We start from the raw sequence: 18,757 nt of genomic DNA on the forward strand, positions 1-18,757 counted from the left end.
CTAGGCCTTGAAGCATTACAAACATAAGCCTAGTCCATTGAAGGTGGTGGGGGGAATATATTCCTTTACAATATGTATAAAGAGAAATGATATTCACACATACTAATGTAGATGAGAGCTACAAAAATGGCTTGATTCGATTGTGTGCTTTGAAAAGGAATGAGACTTGCACAAGTCTTGAATCAATTTGATTGTGTCCTTGAAAAGTTAAAATGGAGGGAGACCTTGGGCTGAAGTTGCCAAAATGGGTGTTGCCAAAAGCAAGAAATTGTGAATTTCAATTTTTTAAAACAAATCGATTATTATGCACGAATGTGGCATTGACACATCTACACTCACATTAGTCCATGGCACCGTACGCCGTAGCCATACGTGTAAATGTCCATGGCACCGTGCACCGTAGCCGTACGTGTAAATGTCCATGTGAGTATCATTATCATTTTCTATTGCACAAACCTGTTTGAAGATGATCACAAGGAATAAATCTACCAATGTATAATGGGGTTGATACTTGACAAGTTGATGAAAGTGTTTAGATCAATGTTTTGAATACCGTTTTGATAGCCGTTTCCGTTAAGGCGCTAAAACGAAATATTTTGATATCGGTACCATTTCGGGACAGTATATATATAATAAATTAATTATAAATATATAAATTTTATTTCAAAATAATATTAATGCAAGTCTTAAAAAACTAAAACACATATATATAACTTAATAATATTTCTAAGTTAAGAAAATAGTATTCAAATGTGAGAATTGGAGTGAAAATTATGAAAAAAATAGAATTTTTATATTAATTACAAAAATTCACAAATTTCGACCAGTACCTGAATGGCCGGTACACCGAAAACCTGCTAGTATTGACTAAAACAGACCAGTACGGTTGGTATTTGACTCGATACGAAACATATAATTTTTTATACTGGCCAATATGATACGAAATTTAAAACATTGGTTTAGATCATGAAAAATCCTAAAACCAGAAGTCTCACGTCAAAGCATTGATAAAAAAAATCTCCAAAAGCCCCCATCTCTCTTGGTCTTTACCTCATTTTGTCTAACCCTTTTCCTTTTTTCTTTCTTTTGTCAGATTTATGTCTTGTCTCCCAATTTTCATTTTGTTCCATTAACTTTATGTCATCTTTTTGTCTCCTCATTGTAGTGAGGCCCTCTAATAGATATTATCGCTAACACCATAGCAATTATGGAAAATTTGTAATTCAAAATAAAATGATTATAACTTGTTGAAATGGCTCTATCATATGAGTTGCTAATCCTACTTAAGAACTAATCTAATAGGTAGATGAAAGCAGAGTTACACAGACTAAATTGATAGAATTTGATCATGCAAAAAAGTAAGAACTTTTGTCTGACTTTCTATGCATAAGGTTCCTATTATTTGCGCAAGAAATGGAGAAAAACAAAAGAAAATAAAGATGTTATGAAATTGTAACTACTTGGTGTAAGTAATTTTTATTCTATGTTTTCATTGGTTTCGACATTTCTTGTTAAGAAATTCTTCATTGGGTTTCAAAGGCTAGTTTTATATATTTTTTTTAACTTTTCAAAACAATTTGTTCTCTATTCATATTTTAAGATTTTCTATATATATATATATATATATCTTGCAGGTGTAAGACTATTATATATACCTAAAGTTTGAGAATTGTTAGGTCATATACATGAGACTCAAATAAAAAGTTGCATGCGATATTCTTGCAATACTGTTATCTATAGTGGTTTCTAAATTTACATTTAGCACAGCAGGTAGTGTACTTGATCACTTCTGAAGTAGTTTGTCTTTGATAATAGTAGAGAACCACATTTGTAAGCAGAATTGGCTTTAATCTTCTTCTGCTCCTATAGTCTTAGGGCTTTAATTGAAGAGGTGGATGATTTTGAAAAACAGTTGGATATGGGTACGTAACAAATTAATTTTCTTATGTATCTTTTCATGATTCATTGATTTATATCTTATATAAATTTATATAATCTTCTTCTTCTTCTTCTTCTTTATTTTTTTTATTTATTTTTTATCTGTTATGTGTAGAACTTGTTGGGGAGGTTAAAAATTCTATAGAAGCGTCAAAAACAATATCCACACCCATTGCAGATGATTAAGGTGATTAGAATATACTACCATATTAGTTATTTTGGTTAGCATGGAAAAAACAATAAAAAAAAAATCTAAACTAAGATATTTGTTTGGTATTTTTTGCAGTAAATCATTTTTGTAACTTGTGAGGACTTGGAGTTGTGGACTTGGAGAGTTGAAGACTTGGAGTTTCAGTTCTAAGCCTGTGGCCTCATTGTCATTTAGTCTTTTTTTTTTTTTTTTTTTTTAAATTACCGTTAAATCATTTGTAATTTTTAATATTATTTTATAGCTAGATGCATGGATGGTAATAATTTTTATATGCTAGTTTTTTTTACTTTTTTTGGTGGTTTTCTTTTCTTTGGAATTTAGATGATTAAGAATTTTTTTTTTAATTTCTTTTTCTCTATTTTTTTTTTTAATTTTATTAGTATGATTGATAACCTTTTAAGGATAATGTATATTTTTTTCCTTTTCTTTTATATTTTTTTTCTTTTATTTAGAGCTTGGATGTTATTAATTTATTGGCATATTGCATCTTTTTCAAGTTCTTTTTTTTTTATATAAATAAATATTATTATTTATTGGGTTGAAAATAGGATAACATTTTCTTAAGTCGAAATTTGTCTAAAAATATCAATATTAAGCTGGAAAGCATAAATTGGCCCATTTAATATTGGGCCAGACCAAACTGACCGATGGCTAATAGTCTGATCCGGTCTATAAAGATATTTCGTCCGGTCCAAAGTGGAAAAATAGTGAACTAATCTAAAAAATCTCATATAGACCGATCAATTGAATTCATCTAAGGAAAATGATATTCTTGTTGCTGGTGACTACTGCTAAGAGTTATCACTGATATTTTATTATTATTATTTATTATTTAATGATTAAGTAAGCACATTTTAAAAATATTTTAATTTTTTTAAAAAAATATTTAAATATATTAAAAAATATATATTTATATATATGTCTATATATATATATATATAATACAAAACAACTAACGGAAGGCCGCTCCAGGCGGTGGGACTAGTGGGAGTGTCACCACCTTTGACCGAATCCACTGCAAGTTATGTAGTTCTGGAGAGTGGATCTGAGAGTTAGTGCTAACCACGTGGCATCCACACACCGAAAATAATAAGATGACGAAATGCACACGTGCAAAATAGTCCCTCGCATAGTTAGTATTAATTCGACACCGTTTCACCGCACCCCAAGGTCAGGCACCATAGAAAAGAACAGCGACTTTTCAAAAGTTGGGACAACCGGTACGACTACCACTACATTTACATCACTCGGAATATACACCTCTCTCTCTGGTTTTGATTTAGTAACCTCGTGCAGTGCTTTTCTGTAGATCTCGTTTCTAGCAGCGGCCAATACTCGCTCCGCCGTGCAACTCGAAATTCCGATCTCAGCCATGGGTAATCTCATCGTATCGGTAGATTTGATCATTTGTTTTCTTCTTTAAAAAATCTTCTTTTTATTTGGAAATTTCGATTTGCGTCTAACGGAAATTCTGTGTTTGTTTCTCGTTTTCAATCGAAGATATTGAGATTACCTTCGAGTCTGCGTTTGATTAACATTTTGATGCGTCTTATCGATTGCAGCTGGTGAGAACCCTTTCAAGAGCATATTGAAGACGCTCGAGAAGCCAGGCGGTGGTCAGTTCGGCAAGTACTACAGCTTGCCAGCTCTAGAAGATCCCAGAATCGGTTAGTGGTTCTGATTTTTTTTTTTTTTTCGTATTTTCTGTTTTGGTTGTTGATAAGAGTTGGTAAGAAATGAAAACATGATAAACTTTTCTTTATAGTGTTTTTAGGCCGCATTAATCCATTGGACTAACTTAATTAAAAGGTTTTGTTTTCTCACTTCTCACTAATGAAATTGGGAAGGCTTTGATTGAAATTCTTTACGTTATGTTCTTTCAGTTCTCTTTGGAGCTGATCGGATATTGTAATCTCTTTTTTTATCCATTCTGGAAAGTGTAGCGTTAGCATGCTTGCGCTAATATTTACTGTACTAAATATCATTAATGATGCAAAGTAAATTGCTCAACGTACTGTCATAAAAATGGGAGTTTAGACCAAATGTTATAACACAAGTTGTATCGACATCGTGTAAAATCCGTTTATTTATTGCGACCTAATGATATGAAGAGTCTTAGGTTGTGCTTGGGTTCTGAAGGTATTCTCAACATACTCAACTACTATTTATTACTTTATTATTACTTTTTACCTACTTTTTACTACTATTTATTACTTTTTACTACTATTCAATATTCTATTATTACTTTTTCATAACTTTTTCACTGCTATTCACAACACTTCTCAATACTTTTCATTAGTCTTTTTTTTCTTTTTTACTATTAATTGGTTGTACATTTTTGTTTTTATATATTTTATGGACTGGGCTTTTATGCTGAGTTAATAGGGGTTTGATGATTGGATTGATGTTTTTGCGCAGATAAGCTCCCATACTCTATTAAGATACTTCTCGAATCAGCGATTCGTAACTGTGATGAATTTGAGGTTAAGAGTAAGGATGTGGAGAAGATTATTGATTGGGAGAACACCTCTCCCAAACAGGTTGAAATCCCATTCAAGCCTGCCAGAGTGCTGCTGCAGGTGAGCTACATAATAGATATTCAATCTCTTTCTTGTAAGATTTTCTTAAATGTTATCTATGAAGGGCTATAATCATTTCCTTGTAAATCTTGTTCTCAGGATTTTACTGGGGTTCCAGCAGTTGTTGATCTTGCTTGCATGCGGGATGCTATGAACAGGCTTGGTGGAAATTCTAATAAAATTAACCCATTGGTAACCTGTCCATGGATAGATTCTGATTGGAATTTCTAGTTATCTGCTTGTTTAGCACTTCTCTTTCCTTTTCTTCCTCTCTTTTTCTGCTTCAATGTTTTTGGGGAAACCCCAACTAATACATGGATGTGGTTTGAATTATTTTTTTATTTAGTGCTAAACGTTTTCAAGCAATGCTAATGTAATTAACAAAATGCAGGTTCCTGTAGATCTTGTCATAGACCACTCAGTTCAGGTTGATGTGGCAAGATCAGAAAATGCAGTGCAAGCAAATATGGAATTTGAGTTCCAGCGTAACAAAGAAAGATTTGGTTTCCTCAAATGGGGATCTAATGCATTCCATAACATGCTCGTTGTTCCTCCTGGATCAGGGATAGTTCATCAGGTAATTTCATCATTTGAGAAGCGCCTTTACTCAGTTTGTATGTGTGCGCGCGCGCGCGCGTGTGTGTGTGTGTGTGTGTGCGTGTATCTTTTGTTCTGATTATAGCATCTGTTCGGTTTGTGAAAACCAGTTTGGTTTTTTATCTTTCCGCAATTCTAGTCACCTGCATGAAATGTGCTTTGTGATGTTGACTTGCAGGTCAATCTAGAATACCTTGGCAGAGTTGTGTTCAACACAGATGGCATGCTTTACCCTGATAGTGTTGTCGGAACAGATTCACATACAACAATGATTGACGGATTGGGTGTTGCTGGATGGGGAGTTGGCGGGATAGAAGCAGAAGCTGCAATGCTTGGCCAGGTAATACAGTTTGCTAAGAATGCCGTATCTACTTATTAATACTAGAGAATGAAATGTTTCTTAAATCACATATTTAATGGTCATAAATGCATTACTTGCTGCATATAGGCATGTGGTTTGTTTCTTCTTTCATTGCTTATATTAATATAGTTCTTGAGGATGTATGTGTGAAAATGTACTGGACTTTTGTTTGATTGCATGCCTTCTAAAGTTTTTTATCAAGATATCCATTTTAAGTGTTCCTTCTGAGCAGATACTTAATTGTACTTTGTTCATTTGTATGCAGCCAATGAGCATGGTCCTGCCTGGTGTGGTTGGTTTTAAATTACTGGGAAGACTGAGAGATGGTGTAACAGCTACCGACTTGGTTTTGACAGTAACTCAAATGCTGAGGAAGCATGGAGTAGTTGGCAAGTTTGTGGAGTTCTATGGTAAATCCAACAATTTAATATTGCTAATCTCATATTTGATTTGTTGGCAGTCATTGTTTTCCTGTTTTGCTTATCTACCTAAGATTAGAGTGGGTCTTTACCCTCTTATGCAGGGGAAGGCATGAGTGAATTGTCACTAGCAGATCGTGCAACTATTGCGAACATGTCTCCTGAGTATGGTGCAACAATGGGCTTCTTTCCTGTGGATCATGTCACCCTGCAATACCTGAAACTGACTGGCAGAAGTGATGACACTGTAAGCCCGTGTTTAATCAATTTTAATTGTTGTTTATTTTCAGAATAAATGACTTGTAAATTTTCATGCAGATTGCTATGATAGAATCCTATTTACGTGCTAATAACATGTTTGTGGACTACACTGAGGTAAGCTATGCATACAACTTATGTTAGAGAACATTCATGCAACAAATCTACTGATTTGGTCTGATGCTAAATCAATTGCCTTAACTCAGCCCCAAGTTGAAAGAGTTTACTCCTCCTCTTTAGAGCTTAATCTTGAAGATGTTGAACCTTGTATATCTGGTCCAAAGAGGTACAATTTTCAGTATATGTTTTAGCTTTGGGTCACATGAATTTCAATCCTACATGGTCATCTCAGAATCTGATTCTGCAGGCCACATGATCGTGTCCCTCTGAGAGAGATGAAAGCTGATTGGTTTGCATGCCTTGATAATAGAGTTGGTTTTAAGGTGAGATCTTTCCCAAACTCAAAGAAACTTGTGGTTGATTGTTAGGGTTGCTTGGAAAGCTTACAACTGCATGTGACTCACTGCTGAAAAGCTATTACAGAGTTTTGTGTCTTGGATCTGCCAAGCATTGCATACGGGGAATGAAAATTTGTAACATTTGAGACAAACATCAATCTGCATTAATGGAGGGTAAAAATATCCATATTTTCTCTATAGCTTCAAAACTTGAAAAACACACAAGCAAGTAAAACCCCCTTCCAGAAGCTTTTATAAGGACGGGAAGCTTATAAAATAAATACTTCAGAAAATGATTGGGATCAATAGGCTCAATTATCTGGGAATGCTCTGACTTCCACCCAAAAAGGGTTAGCAATATTTCTGGACTTGCTGGAAAGAAAGAGTGGAGAATTGTGAAGCTACAAGGGAGGAGCAGCCGGGCAAGGCTTGATCCATCCACCAACCCTAAAAAAATGTGATTGATGCTTTGTTTTACAATTTCCTCACACAACCCTTAGGTTTTTTGTCAATGATTTCTTTACTTAGGTTCGTTACTTTGACTTTTGTTAGCATCTGTATACATGCACTTTCCTTTCTTTCTAATTCCTCTTGTCCGTGGTGAATTTGGTATTATACTCATCTTATTTCAGTTAGTTACTACAGAACTGGTTCTAAATGTTTGCTAGTGTATTCCTTTCGATATAACAGCCATAATCCCCCATTTACTTTTCTTGCATGTTATAACAGGGTTTTGCTGTACCAAAGGAATCTCAAAATAAGGCTGTAGATTTCACATTTCATGGGACCCCGGCACAGCTTAGGCATGGGGATGTGGTTATTGCTGCAATTACTAGCTGCACTAATACCTCAAATCCTAGTGTAATGCTTGGAGCTGCACTAGTTGCGAAAAAAGCCTGTGAACTTGGATTGGAGGTTATACGTCTCAACTTTTTGCTGCAATTAAAAAATTGTTTGATGAATTGCATTAGGGTGGATCAGTATGAGCCATGCTAAAAGATGTCATATATATATATATATTACAAAGACTTGGCTGGATGCGGGGTCTACTTCATGAGGGGCAATGAATTGGACGAATGATAACTTGGGGCCATTAGGTTGTGAGTCTACTATTTTTTTTTTAAACTTGGACTATCATGTGACTGATGATTTTGGTTGAAATTTTCATTATACGCTTTGTTGTTCCATGTTACACAGTTTTGCATTCAAGGTAATATTGGGAAATTGTTGATGAACATGCTGTTCTTTATATTTTTTGAACTTACATACGGTGGTATTATCTTTTTTTAGGTGAAGCCATGGATTAAGACAAGTCTGGCACCTGGTTCCGGCGTTGTAACCAAATACTTGCAAAGGAGGTACTTTTTATTGATCTAGAACATCATCTTCAGAATAAACACGCACACTTAAACATGATTCCTGAGAATACTGTGTCTTCAGTGGCTTGCAGAAGTATTTGAATCAGCTAGGGTTTCATATAGTTGGATATGGTTGTACGACATGCATTGGGAATTCAGGAGATCTTGATGAAGCAGTGGCGTCAGCAATTACTGAAAATGGTAGACATTTTCTTGTGCTTAGTGCTTGTTTGAATGCCATCCATGAGATTTTTTTTAATGTTGGAGTACTTATCAAAATTTATTTTTTCAAAGTGACAAAGTTGTTGATCTTGTACATAATTCCAGATATTGTAGCTGCAGCTGTATTGTCTGGAAATAGGAATTTTGAGGGCCGTGTGCATCCTTTAACAAGGGCCAATTATCTTGCTTCACCTCCCCTCGTGGTTGCCTATGCTCTTGCTGGGACGGTATGTTGTTGCTTTTATTTTTCCATGTGCACTTGGGGAAGTTTCTCTCTCAATTGGGGACAATGATGCAGGTAAATATCGATTTTGAAACAGAACCAATTGGATTGGGGAAAGATGGAAAGAAAATATTTTTCAGGGACATTTGGCCATCCAATGAAGAAGTGGCAAATGTGAGCTGCTCAACCTGCTCAAGTACTAGATTTGCATTCAGAGGAGGAGGTTTTCAAAATTCTGATTTTCTTCTTATATTGCCGTTATTTCAGGTTGTGCAATCAAGTGTGCTGCCTGATATGTTTAGGGCTACATATGAAGCAATCACCAAGGGCAACCCGATGTGGAATCAATTATCTGTACCTTCTGGCACTCTCTACTCCTGGGACCCAACATCCACATATATACATGAGCCACCCTACTTTAAAGAAATGAGCATGTCTCCTCCAGGCCTTCATGGAGTGAAGAATGCTTACTGCTTGCTCAACTTTGGCGATAGCATTACAACTGACCACATCTCACCAGCTGGTAGCATCCACAAAGACAGTCCTGCAGCCAGATACCTTCTGGAGCGTGGGGTTGATAGGAGAGACTTCAACTCTTATGGAAGTCGTCGTGGTAATGATGAGATCATGGCAAGGGGCACTTTTGCCAATATTCGCCTTGTCAATAAACTATTGAAAGGAGAAGTTGGGCCAAAAACCATTCATATTCCCACTGGCGAGAAACTATCCGTATTTGATGCTGCCATGGTAACTTCCTCTAAACATATCTTTTTTCCATACAGTCAATAGTGCAGATATACCAGCCTCTGGCACAAAAATGAAGTTGCAAGGAAAAGGTGGGCGTAAAACGATCAATAATCCTTGATGGTTGCTCTACTTGGGCTCCAGCTGATGCCATTGAAACTCGCCTATCTGATACATAGATTTATCACTGAATCATAAGTTGCCAAGTGATGTTTATTCTAAGACAATCTGGTCTGCTACACAGCTCTTGATGTGCTGGATGACGTTTTAACGCCCTGCAGGACCCATAATTCTCTCCCAAAACTACTTTAATTTGATAATTCTGATTTCTAGCTTCATATGTTTATTAATTTTGCTCATTGATTTTTTCCTTTTTAAATAATGCAGTTCTCCTTATTGAATTCATAACCATATGCTTCGGTTCTGTGATTTATTTCATATACAGAGGTACAAGAGTGAGGGGCATGAAACAGTTATTTTGGCTGGTGCTGAGTATGGGAGTGGAAGTTCTCGTGATTGGGCTGCCAAGGGGCCAATGCTACTGGTATGTCACTGATAGCATTTCACTCCATTTCATTCTTTAGTTAGCGTTTGGATTTTGTATAACAGACTCAAATGATAATTGCTCCCAGGGTGTGAAAGCAGTCATAGCAAAGAGCTTTGAGCGCATTCACCGCAGTAATTTGGTGGGCATGGGTATTATTCCACTATGTTTTAAGCCTGGGGAGGATGCTGAGACTCTTGGGTTGACTGGCCATGAACGATATAGCATCCATCTTCCAAGCAGTGTGAATGAAATTAGACCTGGTCAAGATCTTGCAGTAGTTACAGACAATGGAAAGTCCTTCACTTGTACACTAAGATTTGACACAGAGGTAACAGATTAGACTTGGCTTTTCTCCTTTTAATCGGTCTAATTTCTCATGAAAGCTCTGGGTAATTATAATTTCCCTTCCAATATAATCTTTTGGTTACTTCAATGCAGGTGGAACTGGCTTATTTTGATCATGGAGGCATTCTGCAATACGTCATTCGAAACTTGATCAATTCTCATCATTAATCTGCCACTCAGGTTGATGGCTCCATTTCTGTTTCCAAATATTGCCATATGGTTTTGGAAACAAAGAACGTTGTTTCAATTTTGGAGCACACCCCAGCAAACTTATGAATAAATGGGAACTGGTGGATGGATATATATGCAAGTGTTTGGCATTTTTATATCATTTACGATACAAAAATTCCCGTAGTATCAAGCCAGTGTTTTAAGTTCTTTATTTTCCATATTTTTTTTTTCTTTAATAAATTTGCTGTAAAGTTGGCTTGCAGGTAAAAGGGCTCCTGATGGCACTTTTCATTTCGAGTTTTCAAGGCGCCATAATATTATTTGTTTCCAACTTTGAATTCTAAGGGCCATGGCTCTCCTTATCCTCTGCTACTTTTATGCTCACTAGCTTAACGGTCCGTTGTGACCCAGAAAAGCATCTTCTATGTCATCACCTAATTAATTCCATAGCAAACTTCTTTCCTGTGCTATGGGTTTTGTCGAGATCCATCAAGAAGGAAGTGGTCAAGTTTTGGTCATTAATTTTTATTCAAACAGAAATTGTTGTTGAATTTATCATCGAGTTTCATTTTAATGTTCATAAACAATGCATTTAATATTCAATTTCAATTTATTCCATTAAATGGATCATTTATATTATATCTAAGCATCTGGCAAATTTTGGCATAAAAATCGATATTCGGTTATAAAAATTAAAAAAAAAAAAAAATTCTGTTACAAGTCGGGAATTGGATACCTAGGTTTTGAATAACCGGATTCATCCTAGTATTGGCAAAATTTACATTTCATCGTTACAATTTTTTTAAATTTTTATATAAAATATATTAAACAATTTAATTTTTTCAAATTTTAAGTTAATTTTTTTAAATTTTAAAATAATAATAATATTAAAATATAATATTTTAAATTTTCATCTAAAATAAAAAAATCTCTCACTCTCCAGCGGATCCAGGTAAATTCGGATACCCAAATCCTCAATTGGATGAATCGGCCTATTCGAGTCTTGTTAGGACACTAATGTCGCACCATCTAGCAACCTCGTTGGATGTAGAAACCTCTCTCGGGACATTACAAACTCTCCTCAAATAATCATCATAGCCGCAACATGAGGCTAAGAATGCAAGGTTCCGGAAAGATTCAAGAGAAGAGAATATGTGGAATTTTAACAAAAATCTTATTACATAGAATGTAGTGCATACAGACAAATAAAAATGAGCAATGATAAGTACAAGCTCTATACAAGTCTTCTGTAAAAAAATAGATCTTATTAATAAAGAATAATTTTTTTTACATTTTTTTAAAGTGAATCAACTTTTTTACAAAACCTTGCATACGACTTGTCTATTTAAAACTTACACAAAATATTTCTTAATAAAAATAAATGTTCGATGGATCCAATTAATTTGATTCGGACCCATGTTCCTTCAAGCCGAAGGAAGCAATGAGTAAACCAACAATTTTGAGGAAAGAGGCATTGTAGTAAACTGTTCTAAAAAATTGTCGCAGTAGATTTTCACATCTTTTTTCTCTAGATCCTTAGTTAGGAATAATTGAAGCATAACTGGATACTTAAAATCTGAAAATCAAATTGTAGCAGCCGCTCATTGGAGGTACATGTAGTGGCGATGGGGCGTGATGCATATGTGCCAATGGTGGTGGGAGACGAAATAAATAACCCAAATATAAAAGATCTAGAGGCAGAGAATCCAATTGTATGGCACGTGGCAACTAATTATTGGAATTGGCATTGGCACAGGGAGAGTGGCCTTGGAGACATTTGTGGTCCACGCACTAGTGGTTTGGCGGCACTTTCACGAAGGTTTCAAAATGCTTAAACTACTAGTGGTGGAGAAGGAGGGCAGAAGGGAAGGGAGGATTCCTCCCCCACCAGTGGAGAGGGTCTGCCCGGGCTTTTGTCCGAGAGAGAGAGAGAGAGAGTGCTGAGTAATTTTAACCAGGTAAATGATACCCTCAGTACAGACACAGGTAAGGTCATCGTAATCGGTTCTAATTCCAACAGAAATGGGCAGCAGCCAGCTTGACAATATGCATACATTTACCACAGAGAACAAAAGAAACACGATATGCATTTATTAAATACAATCTTTTGGCTTAATGAGGCATATTTGTTAACGAAAAATATCCTAGACCTTTTGATTTTTAAATACAAATAAAAACTTCATTTTTTTATATTGAGGTGAGAAAATCGCGGAACAAAAATGTGAGCAAAGAAGTGGTGGTACATGAAAATAAAGGGCAAGCCGGCATTGAGCTCTGTAGACAAGGTTACATGTGAGATCTTTAGCCGTATAGGGCTGGAGCTCTGGCAGAGACTTTATGGTACAACAATGAAATGAGAACTCATTTAAACCTGCCGAAGAAGATGAGCATCAACTTAATGGGATGGAACTGGCATTCAATAGAGCATAAAAACATAATCTCGACTGAACAATTTCCAGTTCAAGAACTTGACATCAATATATAAAGATAGGAAATAACTTTAAAAAGATATCAGTTTGTTTAGCTGATGGCTTCATTTATCAAGATTGAAGCTGTCAAGTTATGCAGCAAGAACTTACCTAATAACTCACAAAAGGCTTAGGTTTTGTCTTTATTTATTTGTTTGTACCAAAACAAGAAATCAATCCAATATTCTCCAGCAACAAAATTACTGCAATTCTAAACTGATTTCTTTATGAGTTTCAAATTTGAAATGATATCACATGCATGACTCCGAAGTTCCCTTGTGCACCACATTATATCTCCTCTCATTTTCTTCAAAAAGAACCAAAGAATCATAAACTGCTGAAATAGGCTGTCCAGTGTATGCCAAGTGGGCTTGTAAAGGAATGAAACCCACAGAAGAAAAAGAAACTTCACAACACTTATTGCATACTCAAGTTTTACATTTTCAGATGTAACAATAAAAATTGAGTTCGTACCTAACAAATATGGAACCCCTCACCCTATGGAAACCCCTCTTTGATAAGGAAATACATATTAGTAAGGGCATGTAGACTAGGTCAATATTTGCTTCTTTTGCTTCTGTTTTGGCAATACCAATGATGCAATGAGTTAAATTAAGAGTTTTGTCAGTTTTTTTCTTTTTGATTAGCACCGGGTGTCCAAGAATAACGTTCTCACTAATCACGGGGGGGCACAGGCCTCAACAAGGAGTTTTCCGCGAATGCACCTCGGGTAATTTAAGGGAAAAATCTCCCAGTCTGATAGCCCCTAGAGATTGTGTTGAATTTTAGACTTATAAATGATTAAAATATTTACTAGTAAGCAAAAAATAATGCAAACCATTGTCATTGTTCAATGTGTCGGTTCGATCGTCAAGATTTAAATGAAAAGATGCAATAGTGACTTGAACCAATGCATGCATCTTGGGGATAAGAGCCTTAACCGCTTGGCCACCAAACAAGAGGTTGTGCCCTTTGGTGAATGAGAAACCTTTTCAATGTCTTCTCTACAATTTGAGAAGTTGTGACTTCTCAATTCTCACAAGTGCTCTTTCATTTTAGTTGTGACTTTTCACAACTAGCATTCATATACATAAATAGGAAACCGCATCCACAAATTTACTCATTCCAAATTCTCTACAAAAATTAGAGAAACATTTCCTCCTCCTTTTTGTCTTTCTTTCTTTGGACTTTGGCTATTTTATATTGAGTTCAAGGATTTCCTTTCGTGTGCACTGACAAGGAGATTAACGGGAACCGACATCAATGTATCTTGGGAGTAGACTGTCAAGAAGCCTAGTGCATGTTAAGATTTGGAGGCGGCAGAATCTACTCTAAGGAAAGCGGCCATCACAACGTGCCTCAATACTGGGTTCTCTCTTCCTAATTCGTCCTTGTTATTTTTACATATTCTCTAGTTTACAAAGCATTTGCATATATATCTTTTATTATCCAAAATTTTCCCAACAAATTGTTTGCACTAAAGGGGATTTGAACCTTAGACCTGGGGGAAAGCATACCCTCAAGCCCAAGGCCTTTACCACTTGAGCCAACCCCTAGGGGTTTGTCAACTATTTTAACACAAGTTTCCCAGTCAAATCCTGAAAAGTCTTATGGTCTCAATGTCAATTTTAGCCACAAAATCTAGGAACTAACAATGTCATCTGCAAGATACACATCTCAATTTGTGGAAGCCATATTGGTAAAAAGAAGCACCCAGAAGGAGCTTTAACATTTATACCACCAGGCTCTCATGCTCAATTATTATTTTTCATTTTTAAGCTTGGGAAGTTATTAATGCTTTAATTTTACTTATATAAAAAAAAAAAGTTATTGGCATTAGTTGTAGCTAAGCAAGACAACATGATTCTCAGATAGATAGTTTTTAGTTTTTTATAAGCTTCATTTATGTCAAGCGTCCCCAAGTGGATGCAACATTCAATAATTGATATCTTCTAAAATATGATCAAGTCTAATCTAAAAAAAGACTTATTTACTAATTGAAAATGAATATACTAACGATTTCTTAATCATCTATTCTGGGTATACATAATTACCTTCAACTCAATTGCTCAGATTTTGTACTCGTTTATGTGCAACCATTTAGTAGCTGACCACTTGTTCCCCTTAATCACAGGGCAACCACCTGAGCAAACAGAGGAATAGACGTGTCATTAATAATTGTATGACAGACCCCATACAGTGAATAATGATTAATGTATTCAAATAAGAATATTCCAAGGCAATGCATTAGTACACAGAAGGGACGTGCTATTCACTAGTCAAGGTAATTGGCCTGGAAATGACTGAAAACCGAAGTATCCACTTTCAACATCTCAACAATTAACAATGATAACTAACCATGCAAACTTGATGGATCTAAAGTGGCATCAGGCTTCATGCTCCAGAAAAGCAGAGCATCACCCATCTTTGGTTTAACAGAAAGTCCTTCTTTACCACAATCAGATAGCTCATTCCACCAAGGCACAGAGCTAAAATTCCCCATGGCAGCAGGAAACACCGTCTCACCACCTTCTTCAACGTCTGAGCTGTACCATTACGGAAAAGGAGACATTAACTAAAGAAAATAGTTCGGCCTCCAACAAATGCATGAGTCAAGAGACTTTAGAATGCAGAAATATTATGTCACTTACAGATACATAAGAACTGTAGCCATCCGCTGACCCCCATTTTTGGTGTTAAACTCATCTAGGAAATAGTCAAAGTGAGGCTCATATTTTTGTCCAACTTCGTAGTGGAGTATTTGAAATCCTTCCCCATGCTCTGCTTATGAACATTTTGTGTATAACATCAAAACAATCAAGAGATAAGCTAATGAAAGATAAATACCAAATGCCACTCTTTCTTCCGTCCTTTGTTCTTCCAAAGACAATATAAAGGATGAAGATTTACAGCCAACATATGGAGCACATTCATTCAATTCTAGAGGGATTTCTCAAACCCAATTCTAACCTTTTTATCTTCAGGCAGAAATATATCAAAATTTAACTATTCCTGAATTTCTCCCTACCCAAGAGAAAAGTCAAAAGCTGAATTTCTTCCACGGAAAAAATGCCATTGCCAAGAGACAAAGAAGGACAAAAACCAAAAGACTGGATATTGTAATGACTGGACCACAAACCATAACCAAAGAAGGCAAGTGCTTCAGAAAAATTGACACGAAAAGAATTATTATGGACTTTAAACAAAGATGAAACAGAGACTCCCATTCTCACCAAGAAATAGATTAAGAACCATAGGTAGCCCAAACTACATACCTACAGGTAAAAAGGTGAAACCAGCAATTTTCTTCTCAATGTTTCTAATTATTTTATCACGTCCTCTAGCCAGAAATGTTCCAGAGCTTGTACGAACCCTGCAAATGAAGGTAATCCAGGGTAATGCATCTGAGGGGAAACAACAAACAAATAAAAAGCAAACAAATGAAGAGAAGGGCAAAGAAAACTTCCATCTTCAAGATTAAATGCAGAAGCAATGAGAAAAGGCTGGTAAGAATTGCATACCGACTATCTTTACTCTTTCCAGTTTCACTATCAACAACTGTTGACTTTTCCATGTGAGGCTTCGCAAGACTGATTAGATACTCACACTCCTCCTTGGTCTGCTCAAATTAATAAACTATTTTCAGCATTTGGAAAACTTTAGATTACACCCAGATCAGTTCCTGACCAAGATCAAACTTATCTAACAGAAATTGCATGTCAGAAATAATCTTTTTTTTTTATAAGTATGTCAAAAATAATCGAAGGCCACATCCAACATAATAAGACTCCAAGCCTAACAAGAACTTATTTTTTATTAGTCATAGGTGGCTCAAACTGACCTCATATCTAAATTGTTTACAACAAATACCCGAAACATTCAGCTGTGCACTTGCACCTTAATGGATAAGCTTTTTTTATTCCTGAACTTATCAATGAGCTGTTACTTCTTGAAAACCTATGCTCGAGCGTTTATATTGTGTAGAAAGGTAAAAATTCATAGTTCCATCAAAATATTTTTATTCATTAACAATTAACAATCTTTCTACACCTCAATGAGGTGTATTCTACCAAATCCCACATGTTCTCCCCATATAATCCATCTGTAAAACTGCAGATTGAATTGCTGAAACAAAAGAAATACTTTCCTTGTTGATGAATTTTTAATTCTATTTTTCTTCTTTATTCTTTTTTTTTTTTTTTTTTTTGGGTCTTTCAGTGTATTAAGCAGATATCAACAACGAAAATGGCATATGCTTGAATGAATTCCAACTCACATGAAAACGCATTATCCTTTTTTTTTTTTTAATCAATATAAACTAAGGAAAGCATAATCAGAAACGAATTATGAAACGTGATTAGCAAGCTCCAAAAAATATAAATAATAAAAAGCTCACCAAGAAATTATGGTACACAAAAGCTCTAGGCTCCCAGGAGATCAATTCCGTCCATTGCTCCTCTATTTCCTCATCTGCATCAATCCTACAACAGATGGAAACCAAATAAATCACGGTAATTTACAAACTCCAAAAAAAAAAACAAAAAAAAAAGGTGGAATAGAATCAGAATTCAAAAGCCACCCCCCACCTATCCATCGTGTTCCGTACAATGGTGCTGAGATCGTTGGCCTTTGGCGAATCGCCGCCGGAAATGTTCGGAATCGAGAGGATTCCGAGAGCGAGGAGGATGAGAATAACGCAGGTGAACGTGACGAGCATGGTAAGAGCCATTGCTGAAGACGACGATTTCCGAGGCGCTAGGCGGGGGTACCTCGGCTTCACCATTGTTTGGGGAAATCCTAGAAATCGATCTCGAAGAAGATGGAGTAAAGCAGGATCTGAAGCTCTAAACGAGACGCAGAGCTACAACACTACGAGCTTTGATTTCAACTTCCCTGAACAAAAAGTCCAACACGAGTTTCCGCTTCAGTACGATTATTCTGTTAATTTGTTTTTTTTTTTTTCTTTTATTATTTCACAATTTCATAAATATGATTAGATTTAGGTGAGATTTGAAACCTAAGATAAGATAAGACGAGGTTGTTTGGAATTAAAGTTAAAAATTAAATAAAATATTATTATAATATTATTTTTTAATATTATTATTATTTTAAAATTAAAAAGATTAAATTATTTATTATATTTTATATAAAAATTTATAAAAATTATAATGATCCGATAATATAAGATCAAATATTTTTATCATCCAAACAGTTTATATAGTTATCTTTTTTGATACTTTTAGCTAAACTCTTCTTTTTCTTATGATTAATTTAAAAATTTTATAAAAAAGCTACCTCTCTTTGAACTCAAAACTTTCATTTTGCAAAGTTTTATACTCTTAGCAAGAAATATATATATATATATATATATATCGCCTAAATTAGAAAGTTGGTAACATTGCATGTAACCTAATGATATCATTCTATTTTTAGACGGCATCATCGGACATAGATTGATTATCTTTCCAAAGTAATGTTTTCATTTTCGTTTATTTTATTTTTTATTGAAAGATAATAATATTACTAAATCTTTCTATCACCGTTTCTTTATATGACATCAAACGATTAAGATATAATCGAAAATAAAAATAACAGAAATGCTAAAGCCACAAATGTTGGGTCCCGATCGTGGATCCCGAGTGGTATTTTTTTATTTTTTATTTTTTTATTCAATGATTAAAGAAGTATTTTTTAATGATATTATAAATTTTAAAAAAATATCTTTAAAAATATTAAAAAATACAAGAAAAAAAAACCAAAAAAAATTATTTTTCCATGTCGAGACTCCTCATGTGTAGTTGTAGAGCCACTCTAAAAATAAATTTTTAACCCTTTGACACCGTATTGAAATATAATAA

The 18,757-nt window shown here is 35.1% G+C and overlaps 2 protein-coding genes across 3 annotated transcripts; one reads left to right on the forward strand and one right to left on the reverse strand.

Annotated features, from left to right (window-relative positions):
- The first annotated feature begins 3,305 nt into the window (after nucleotides 1-3,305).
- LOC122315938 (aconitate hydratase 1) lies at nucleotides 3,306-10,775 on the forward strand. Of its 2 annotated transcripts, XM_043132298.1 has the most exons (21): nucleotides 3,306-3,369; nucleotides 3,459-3,525; nucleotides 3,712-3,816; nucleotides 4,568-4,728; nucleotides 4,828-4,920; nucleotides 5,120-5,305; nucleotides 5,504-5,665; nucleotides 5,952-6,096; nucleotides 6,210-6,352; nucleotides 6,424-6,480; nucleotides 6,570-6,649; nucleotides 6,731-6,806; nucleotides 7,551-7,736; nucleotides 8,112-8,179; nucleotides 8,262-8,380; nucleotides 8,507-8,628; nucleotides 8,700-8,798; nucleotides 8,892-9,371; nucleotides 9,814-9,912; nucleotides 10,001-10,243; nucleotides 10,354-10,775. In XM_043132298.1, exons 2-21 carry the CDS (start codon nucleotides 3,522-3,524, stop codon nucleotides 10,426-10,428), a joined length of 2,703 nt encoding a protein of 900 aa, XP_042988232.1. In that variant the 5' UTR covers nucleotides 3,306-3,369; nucleotides 3,459-3,521; the 3' UTR covers nucleotides 10,429-10,775. The 2 variants fall into 2 exon arrangements, with proteins under 2 accessions (XP_042988232.1, XP_042988231.1); XM_043132297.1 differs by lacking the exon at nucleotides 3,306-3,369 and having other exon boundaries at nucleotides 3,376-3,525.
- A 1,722-nt stretch (nucleotides 10,776-12,497) lies between these two features.
- LOC122317399 (probable prolyl 4-hydroxylase 10) lies at nucleotides 12,498-17,845 on the reverse strand. The gene is made up of 8 exons (XM_043134477.1): nucleotides 17,486-17,845; nucleotides 17,296-17,380; nucleotides 16,421-16,518; nucleotides 16,175-16,272; nucleotides 15,551-15,680; nucleotides 15,258-15,445; nucleotides 14,954-15,042; nucleotides 12,498-12,802 (listed from the first exon to the last, which is right to left on the reverse strand). Exons 1-7 carry the CDS (start codon nucleotides 17,680-17,682, stop codon nucleotides 14,969-14,971), a joined length of 870 nt encoding a protein of 289 aa, XP_042990411.1. The 5' UTR covers nucleotides 17,683-17,845; the 3' UTR covers nucleotides 12,498-12,802; nucleotides 14,954-14,968.
- Nucleotides 17,846-18,757: the final 912 nt, after the last annotated feature.

Source organism: Carya illinoinensis, chromosome 7, assembly GCF_018687715.1.
Source record: "Carya illinoinensis cultivar Pawnee chromosome 7, C.illinoinensisPawnee_v1, whole genome shotgun sequence".
In the NCBI taxonomy this organism is placed as follows: Eukaryota; Viridiplantae; Streptophyta; class Magnoliopsida; order Fagales; family Juglandaceae; genus Carya; species Carya illinoinensis.

Coding starts and splice junctions, on each gene's coding strand:
- LOC122315938 (XM_043132298.1), top strand. Junction 4,921..5,119: donor CTAATAAAATTAACCCATTG/GTAACCTGTCCA, acceptor AACAAAATGCAG/GTTCCTGTAGATCTTGTCAT. Junction 6,353..6,423: donor CTGGCAGAAGTGATGACACT/GTAAGCCCGTGT, acceptor ATTTTCATGCAG/ATTGCTATGATAGAATCCTA.
- LOC122317399 (XM_043134477.1), bottom strand. CDS start 17,682: ATGGTGAAGCCGAGGTACCCCCGCCTAGCGCCTCGGAAATCGTCGTCT. Junction 15,446..15,550: donor GCTACAGTTCTTATGTATCT/GTAAGTGACATA, acceptor GTAATGGTACAG/CTCAGACGTTGAAGAAGGTG. Junction 15,043..15,257: donor AGATCCATCAAGTTTGCATG/GTTAGTTATCAT, acceptor CTGTTTGCTCAG/GTGGTTGCCCTGTGATTAAG.